The 9325-nt window shown below is 49.6% G+C and overlaps 1 protein-coding gene across 1 annotated transcript; it reads right to left on the bottom strand.

Annotated features, from left to right (window-relative positions):
- Positions 1-1983: 1983 nt before the first annotated feature.
- CRYBA2 (crystallin beta A2) lies at positions 1984-8478 on the bottom strand. Its single transcript, XM_029604886.1, has 3 exons — positions 8307-8478; positions 4977-5118; positions 1984-2130 (listed from the first exon to the last, which is right to left on the bottom strand). The coding sequence occupies exons 1-3, from the start codon at positions 8462-8464 to the stop codon at positions 1984-1986; spliced, it is 447 nt and encodes a 148-aa protein (XP_029460746.1). The 5' UTR covers positions 8465-8478.
- Between the last annotated feature and the right edge of the window lie 847 nt (positions 8479-9325).

Below are 9325 nucleotides of genomic sequence, written 5' to 3'. Positions count from 1 at the left end.
CCCTTCCTGATCTCAGCATGTGATAATACAGGGCTGCATCATCCCTCTCCCTTCCTGATCTCAGCATGTGATAATACAGGGCTGCGTCATCCCTCTCCCTTCCTGATCTCAGCATGTGATAATACAGGGCTGCGTCATCCCTCTCCCTTCCTGATCTCAGCATGTGATAATACAGGGCTGCATCATCCCTCTCCCTTCCTGATCTCAGCATGTGATAATACAGGGCTGCATCATCCCTCTCCGTTCCTGATCTCAGCATGTGATAATACAGGGCTGCATCATCCCTCTCCCTTCCTGATCTCAGCATGTGATAATACAGGGCTGCATCATCCCTCTCCCTTCCTGATCTCAGCACTGTGATAATACAGGGCTGCATCATCCCTCTCCATTCCTGATCTCAGCATGTGATAATACAGGGCTGCATCATCCCTCTCCATTCCTGATCACAGCATGTGATAATACAGGGCTGCGTCATCCCTCTCTGTTCCTGATCTCAGCATGTGATAATACAGGGCTCCATCATCCCTCTCCATTCCTGATCTCAGCACGTGATAATACAGGGCTGCATCATCCCTCTCCGTTCCTGATCTCAGCCTGTGATAATACAGGGCTGCGTCATCTCTCTCCCTTCCTGATCTCAGCATGTGATAATACAGGGCTGCATCATCCCTCTCCGTTCCTGATCTCAGCCTGTGATAATACAGGGCTGCGTCATCCCTCTCCCTTCCTGATCTCAGCCTGTGATAATACAGGGCTGCATCATCCCTCTCCATTCCTGATCTCAGCATGTGATAATACAGGGCTCCATCATCCCTCTCCATTCCTGATCTCAGCACGTGATAATACAGGGCTGCATCATCCCTCTCCGTTCCTGATCTCAGCATGTGATAATACAGGGCTGCATCAACCCTCTCTCATTCCCCGTCTTTTACATTTTCTGAAGAGTCTCTCATGAGGCACTTTTTCAAATGTCTTTTGAGAATCCAGATATACAATGTCAATTAGCTCATCTTTATCCACATGTTTATTCACTCCTTCCAAGAATTCAGATAGATTAGTAAGGCTAAATCCATGCTGGCTCCTCCCCATTGAGCAGTCATTTTCTTCCGAAAGGCAGCTTCTGCCATTTTACCCACATAAGCGCCAGGCTCACTGCTCTGTAGTAATCAGATTACCCCGGAGCTTTCTGGTTTAAATTGGTGCTACATTAGCTACCTTGCAGTCCTCAGAATCAGTGGCAGATTTTAATGACCGGTTGCAGTGTCAGCAGAGGTAATCATCCTTCCTCCCCCTTTTACGCTATAGCACATATCCCACCAGGCCTGATGGACAGGAAATAACTAAATCTTATACTAATCTCTCTAAAAAACCCACTATCCTACAAAGGGGGATATTTATCACAACACAGAGAACCACACTTTTTTGATATTTCTCTTAAGCCCTTGAATTTGCTCCATCACCAGAGCTGGAGTTAATCATCGTAAAAAAATGTGCATTGGTTGCCCAGCCCAATACATGTAAATGAAGACATCAGATATTATCCACGCACCAAGCAGTAAAACCTAATGTCTTCGTTTGCATGGAATGTAAATGCGATGGGAGCTATCCGATATGCTGTTCTTAGGTTGCGTGTTTCAGACGCACTCATCTCCTTGCTGCATCGTGTAAACCCTTGTGCTAGATTGGGTGCACCTTATTGTATCGGCCTGTGTGTGTGCTGACTGGGTTTCCCCTCGGAAACTCTGCAAGGAGCTGGCAGTAAAGCCTGCACACACATTCAAATTTGGCCTCCCCATTTATCAGAGATTGATTGACTGACACACAGTTGTTTGACAGTTCATTGACAGACAACTTGAATGACTGATAGATCAGCTGATTGATGAACAGTTGATAATTCTTTGATTGCAATCTAGAGAGATGGAGATAGCACTGATTGATGGACAGTTGATTGATCGATATCGCATTGATGGGGGACATTGTTACTTACGCTCCAGAGTTCACTTTAATGGACGCCACCTCCTTGTTGCACCACCCCATTGCCTGCAGGGACGGATAGTCATCACACATCTCAAATTTGCGACCTTGAAAATTCTCTCTGTCATACAGGGTCGCCTTGCTGTCACTGTGGTTCTATTGAGAGACAACAACAGGTCAGAGAGAGAAGCAAACCAAGCCCCGCCGTTTCACAGCATCACATGTACTGAACGGGGAAACATCTGGATCTTTGTTTGTTTTATTCAGTAGAGTTTGTTAAATAAGAAAGCAGCTCAGGAGGGGTTGGTCTCTCATCAGAAGCTGTTATTACTCTGGCTACATGATACATCTGTGGTGCTGCTGTAATTTATCCAGCAGATATTGAACTGAAGACAAGTCCTCAGAAGAAAATAAGGCAGATGCCTGATTTAATTTCAAAGACCATGGTTAAACGCCTGAAGTTTGATACTCATACTAATAGTATAGTTCAAAGTAGGGGGTCATTTTCAAAAGCTTAGTTGGGACTAAGGCATGTAAAATAAAGAGTCGTGTTTGCCTTAATCCTATATGCTCCATGTGGGTTTTGAATTAAATGGATAAATTCAAGGACACACAAAAAGGGGCATTACACAGAAACAGAGAGCATAAGATCCATCTAGTTTCTGCCCAATTTTATTCCCATTACAGTGCCTTAGCCCCCCCCGTTGATCTCTCTGTTTCCCTTCACTGCTTCACAACTAGTGATCCTCTGTTCCTGCCCTAGGCTTTCTTGAATTCTGCACCACCTACTCATTCTATAAAGAAATAGCTAGTTACGTCTTAGCAAACAGGCAAATTGAACTGCCTGGTAATTAAATTCCAAGGCAATGAGGGACCTAAAATCATTTTTAACTACCACCCACCAGATTTCAAGCTCACTCCTTTCTTAAACTATTCAAATTCCTATGTGACATTGCCACTTCTACTGTCACGTAGAGGCTCCCTCAAAGAGCCCTCTGCCACCTTCCAACCCAACATGGACAACCTTGGCTTGACTCACTTAATCAAGGTTCCCATTCATAAACTTGGTCATTCCCTTGACCTAATCTTCTATTCTTCAAGTATTAGGTCTGATCCCAACTTAATATCCCATCTCATGATCAAACCATAAACTAGGCCATGCCCCACCCCAATTCCGAAATAAAACTTTCAGGCTCCTATTCCCAAACCTCCCACCAGAAAACTTATCTTCCATCCCATGTGAAAGATTAAGCAAACTTAGATCAACATACCAACAACTCCTGCTTCCACAGACCCACCAGAACTACTAGTCCAACAATGGAATAATGAATTCTCCTCAGCTACTGAAACCTAGTCCCGTCAAACCCAATACTATCAGAACCCCAAGGAATTTCCAGTGCTTCCATGAAGGTCTTCTCCTTAAACAATCCCAACAACTCAAACAAGCATGACAAAAACAAAAAACAGAAACGAAACTTCGTTTCTGCAAAGAGCACTCCAGAAATTACAAAACAGCCACGTTCAACACGCAAAAAAAAAGACAACATCTCAAACAACTAAATCTATCCATGAAACATCCCGGTAAACTCTTCAAACTAGTACAAAAACGTACAACTCTTCCCACCATGGAGGATCACACAGCTAAATTCTTCACCCAATTGTTCATGGAATATATCAAAGTTATTTGTTTCTCCTTTGACAACGCAAGTTTCATTTCTACCTCCACCCCTCATATCACTAACCCAATCCACCCAATGAATAAAATCACTCCAGCTCCTACCTCGCAGATCCAACTCAATTTCCTCCAAATTATACTCCTCTTTCTGGCTTTAGGACAGTCGCTACCCAAGATGTGGAGAGGATCCTCCAGAGAATCAGCCAATCTGTGACCCCATAGCCCCTATCCCCCCCCCCCCCCCCACACACACACACACACATTCATCTCTAACCTGAAGCCAGACCTCACCCCCTGGCTAAGTAATATAATAAATGCCAACTTAACTCAAGGTTCCCTACCTTGCTTTCTAAAAAGAGTAGCCAAATCAGGTAAAAAAAACACTCTCTGGAATAATCCAAGAATGGTGTTCAATTAAAATAGACTTTACTGTCATTTAAAAAGGATAATCCAGGCCACAATACCAAAAATCCAGAATAGCATAAAAAATGAAATAGCAATGAAGATCACTGTCAATTTGTCCATCTCAGGTGTTACCTCCCTTCTGAATTCTCTTTCACAATTTCCATGGAGAAAAAAACTGCTCCCCTCGCAGTGCGGGAGAACCGGAATGGGTTCCAGCATGAAGTCAATCACTAAACAGAAGAAAATCCCCAAGCACAAAAGCTTGCAGGACCACTGTCCCCTCATACAAACTCATCCAACTTCAACTGGTCCAAGTTTCAAGTTTTCTTCAAACTGGAAACAGTGTATCAGCCTGTCCCAGTCTTTGTATCAAAAAGTATCAAATCTGCTTACACTTGCTTCTTCAGCTGGTCAGGCCACCAGATCCTTGCCCCAATCCTCTGGGATGCCGGGAGTACGCCCTTCCCTTCAAACTGGACAAGTCAAAGCCCAAAATATGGACGAGGTCTGCTCCTGGTGGATTATTTACCCCTCTGAGCTATTGGGGCGCCTTTATCGACCCCGCCACCCATCCCCAGAGGACGTTTCAGGGACGTATCACAGGTCTACGCTCACAGCCTGAATTTTCCAAGAGGCCGCTTACTCTCCCGTCCTTCTCCTCGGCGCTGACCTTGGGATATGCACCGTGCGCCTGAAAGCCTGGCAGGGTTGGCTCTCACCCGCATAGCTCCGCGGGTTATCCCCAGACGTGTCTCAGCGCACGGAGGAGCGAGGCACCCTTCCCGGATCCGATCCGATAGTCAGACTGGGTTTCAGAGCCCGAGCCTGCTGGCTGTGCCTGGAACACCCACCCCCACCCCCACATCAGCCCCATCTCGGCCCCGGAGGCACACGGGGAAGAAATAAAAAAACGCCCTCTTACGGCGCACTTGATGGGACGGAGGGAGAAGAGGTGCTCGGTTCTGTAGCTGCTGTTCCCACTCCAGGCCTCCCAGCGGGGGTAATCTCCCTTCTCCAGGACAAACTGCTGGCCCAGGAACTCGGGGTATTCAAAGCCAATCCATCTGCGAGGAAGGGGAGAGGGCAGGTTAGCAGGACCCTGCCTCTTATCTCATGCAACTCAAAGGCAGCGGCACAGACGTAAGATGTAGGGGAAATATTTTGCTTTCCTATATCTTCGTGTTTTCTTCAGCCCAAGGTTTCCCAGTTCTCTGCTAGGGTCTGATTTGCATTGACTTCTGAAGTCAACTAGAGTCTGGGCGTTCATGCTGCCCCCTCTTTACTCGACATTTAGTATTTATCCAGCTATTCTCCTGCTTTTCCCCCTGCCTGTCTGCGCTCTCCCCGCAGCAGTTCCTGCATCTGCCGCTCGGCCCCGGGATTCCCCTAGCTTAATGCAAACATCCGTGCAAGCAAAACACATTGCACTAGAGCAGGGGTCGGGAACCTTTTTGGCTGAGAGAGCCATGAACGCCACCTATTTTAAAATGTAATTCCGTGAGAGCCATACTAACTACAACCCCCCACCCTCCTGACCCCCCCAAGACCTGCCAAAAGTCCCTGGTGGTCCAGCGGGGGTCCAGGAGCGGTCCAGGAGCGATCTCCTGGACTTGGGCTGTTGGCTGCCAGTAGTCAAAATGGCGCTGACGGCCCTTTGCCCTCACTATGTCACTGGGGTCGACCAATGGCGGCGGTAGCCTCTGTGACATAGTAAGGGCAAAGGGCCATCAACGCCATTTTGATTACTGGCAGCCGACAGCCCAAGTCCAGGAGATCGCTTCCGGACCGCTCCTGGACCCCCGCTGGACCACCAGGGACTTTTGGCAGGTCTTGGGGGGTCAGGAGGGTGGGGGTTGTAGTAAATTAATTTTGGAGGTCCTGGGGGGCGTCAGGAGGGTGTGGTTTTTTGTTAGATTTTTTACTTTTTTATTAAAGATTTGTCTGCGAGCCAGATGCAGCCATCAAAAGAGCCACATCTGGCTCGCGAGCCGTAGGTTCCTGACCCCTGCACTAGAGTGAGACCCAGATACACAGGCAGAAGCAGTCCAGCAAGCCCACAGACACTGAAGTAACCAGCAGGAATATCATTTTTTCCTTACCTCCTTCATTTTTCGAGCACGGTCGTACCTGGAAAGCAGCACACACGGACGTACATTCAGGCACCTGCTACTTAACATTTCTACAGCACTAGCATAAGCCTAGTGGTTAGAGCAGCGGGCTACAAACCGGGAGACCAGGGTTCGAGTCCCGCTGTCGCTCCTTGTGACCTGGGGCAATCACTTTACCCTCCGTTGCCTCAGGTACAAACTTAGGGCAGGATTCGTCATTCCTCGCAGAATGATGAATCCCGCGAAAAAGGGGGTGGAGGCGAAGGAGGAGTGAGGGGGCGGACCTGTGAATGGCCACAGCTGCTCGCACCGCGGCAGTGCGATTTGGCCAGCTGCAGCCTTCTGCAACAAATAGCAACACCGTAAAAGGTGTAGCTATTCGCCGCGCTACTGCCGGCGATAATGTTCCTCACATTATCGCCGGCAGTGGTGCCGCAGCCGACTCCTCCCCTCCAGGTAATTTAAATCCCATCGCACTCGATAAACCTTCAGTAAATAATCCCCTTAGATCGTAAGCCCTGTGGGGGTAGAGAAATACCTACAGTACCTGAATGTAATCTGCTGTGAAGTGCCAGAAAAGCAGAGAATATAATAATCTATAAATAAGGAACCACTATGGGGGCAATTTTCAAAGGAGTTAAGCAGGTGAATGTAAGACACAATCCTTGCAATTTTCAAAAGCCAATTCAGCTGCATGAAGCCTGCTTATGTGTAAAACCTATTGACAGCGCCACGGGATGTCTTGTAGCAATTCTTAAAAGCCCAGTTATCTGGATAAAGTGCGAGTAGGAATATAAAACCCAGCTTTAAGCGTGTAAATGCTTCCGAAATCTACCCCATAACTGTGAGTACAGACCCACGCAGCTCTAAGCCAGGCTCTGCACGTCACAGAGCGCCTTCTGCTCTGTATAATGCTGAGAGCCCTGTAACGGGGGATCGGAACCAGCGCAGGAAGCCCAGCTCCAGAGCCTGCAGGAGAACAGCTGTGTGCACAGCTGGCCTACGGGATGGGGAACACTGGCTCACAGAGCTACTTCCAGGAGCAGCACCAGGAGCGGGGGGAGGACACGTTAGTGGGGGGGCAGATAGTGGTTTGGCTGCCTGCAACTTGCGGTCCCTCAGTCCAGCAGCTACAGAAATTCCAGTGGCAGAACAGCGCCTGCCGCACTACAGGAAATGTTCCCAGGGGTGCGTATAGGGCGGGGGACGGGGGGTAACACGATGCACACACATTGCATGGAAAAAGTGCCCGCACCAACAGGCCGATGCAATCATCTCGGCGCTAATAACACCTGCACTGGTTTGTAGCGCACAACTGTAAGCGCCAAGATTGTTTCTGGTTTTTTTCAAAATTCCTGATGCAGCAAGGTAATGACATGCTAATGCATTGGGAGTTAAAAACCGCGTAAAAACTACACAATGTGCATCTGGCACTGGTCAAGCGCACATTTTAACTAGGGAAGGGAGGGGAGGCCTCTCTGACAGGCTATCCGGGTAAGTGGCGGCAGCTGAAACTGCCACTTACCCAGATTTATGCAGATGGCACAGCAGGAAGCGGCCGCCAGACGGACACACGAATCCGTACTTTCTCCCAGTGCCCACTGTCTCTCAATGGCCCCCCTGTATGCGCCGATTAGAGATGTGAATCGGAACCGGAATCGGTTTGGATTCCGGTTCCGATTCACATCGTGGTTTTTTTTTTCGTCTGGCCCGATCGCGGTTTTGTTTATCGGCTGCGCCCGAGCCGATAAACAAAAAACCGACTCCAACCCTTTAAAATTAATCCCTTAGCTTCCCCCACCCTCCCAACTCCCCCAAAAACTTTTTACAGGTACCTGGTGGTCCATTGGGGGTCCCGGGAGTGATCTCCCGCTCCCGGGCCGTCGGCTGCCACTAATCAAAATGGCGCCGATGGCCCTTTGCCCTTACCATGTGACAGGGTATCCGTGCCATTGGCCGGCCCCTGTCACATGGTAGGAGCACTGGATGGCCCGGTGCCATTTTTAAAGATTCACATCCCTAGCACCGATGAAGGTCCATAGATCTGAATCTGTGCTCAGCAGATGGACCAGTGTCTGTATTCCTATGTGGAGTCACAGGTCCCTTCTCCCCCCCGAGATGAAGGCCCCGGGGGGCACACTCACGGGCCACACTCCACCTTTACGGAGCGGATCTTGCGGACGCCTCTCTCCCGAACGTTGGGGCACTCCATCAGGAGCTGACAAGGCTTGCCCTGGAAGTTCTCCTCCTCCCACACCGTCACCTTCCACTTGCCCGCGGACTCCGCTGGCTGGCTGGTCATCCTGCTTCACGGGGGCCTGCGGGAAGGAAGGGGGAGAAAGGTGAGGAGGCAGCCCCAGGAGCCTCTCTCTAGAAACCCACCCACGAGCCGGTGCCTCCCCCTGCAAACCAGTGACGCTCTCGCCATCTGCAGCCATGAGCGACAGTCCCTGCCAGCGGAAAGCCAGGAGAGACAGCCCTGCACCTCAGCTACAAGCCAGGCATGCCACTTTCTTACCTTGCCACCAGAGCTACCATTTCAGACCCCTTGCTGTGAGGGAGAGGAATACTTATCAGCTTATTTAATTATAGAAATCTGTGTTTATGGAAGGCAGGTTATCCTGATAGCTGCAGACTGCACTGCAGAAACTCGTGAATTACCAAAAAGGAGGTCTGTTGTTAAACTACTGAGCCTCACACACATCTCTGTCAATGCACCTCACTCCTGCCCTGCAGCACCACCTGCTATCCCAGCACTGAGATACCACCACCCACCCACACACCCAGCCCTACCAATGCACCTCACTCCTGCCCTGCAGCTCTCCCTGCTATTCCAGTACTGAGACCCCCACACACAGCTCTGCCAATGCACCTCACTCCTGCCCTGCAGCTCTCCCTGCTATCCCAGTACTGAGACCCTCACACACAGCTCTGCCAATGCACCTCACTCCTGCCCTGCAGCTCTCCCTGCTATTCCAGTACTGAGAGCCCCACACACACAGCTCTGCCCATGCTCCTCACTCCTGCCCTGCAGCACCCCCTGCTATTCCAGTACTGAGACCCCCACACACAGCTCTGCCAATGCACCTCACTCCTGCCCTGCAGCTCTCCCTGCTATCCCAGTACTGAGACCCTCACACACAGCTCTGCCAATGCACCTCAC

Source organism: Rhinatrema bivittatum, chromosome 6 (genome assembly GCF_901001135.1).
Source record: "Rhinatrema bivittatum chromosome 6, aRhiBiv1.1, whole genome shotgun sequence".
Lineage (NCBI taxonomy): Eukaryota > Metazoa > Chordata > Amphibia > Gymnophiona > Rhinatrematidae > Rhinatrema > Rhinatrema bivittatum.
This window is presented reverse-complemented; position numbering and strand designations above follow the sequence as displayed.

Coding starts and splice junctions, on each gene's coding strand:
- CRYBA2 (XM_029604886.1), bottom strand. CDS start 8,464: ATGACCAGCCAGCCAGCGGAGTCCGCGGGCAAGTGGAAGGTGACGGTG. Junction 5,119..8,306: donor GTAAAGGTGGAGTGTGGCCC/GTGAGTGTGCCC, acceptor CCTTCCTCGCAG/ATGGATTGGCTTTGAATACC. Junction 2,131..4,976: donor TCCGTCCCATCAAGTGCGCC/GTAAGAGGGCGT, acceptor GTCTCTCAATAG/AACCACAGTGACAGCAAGGC.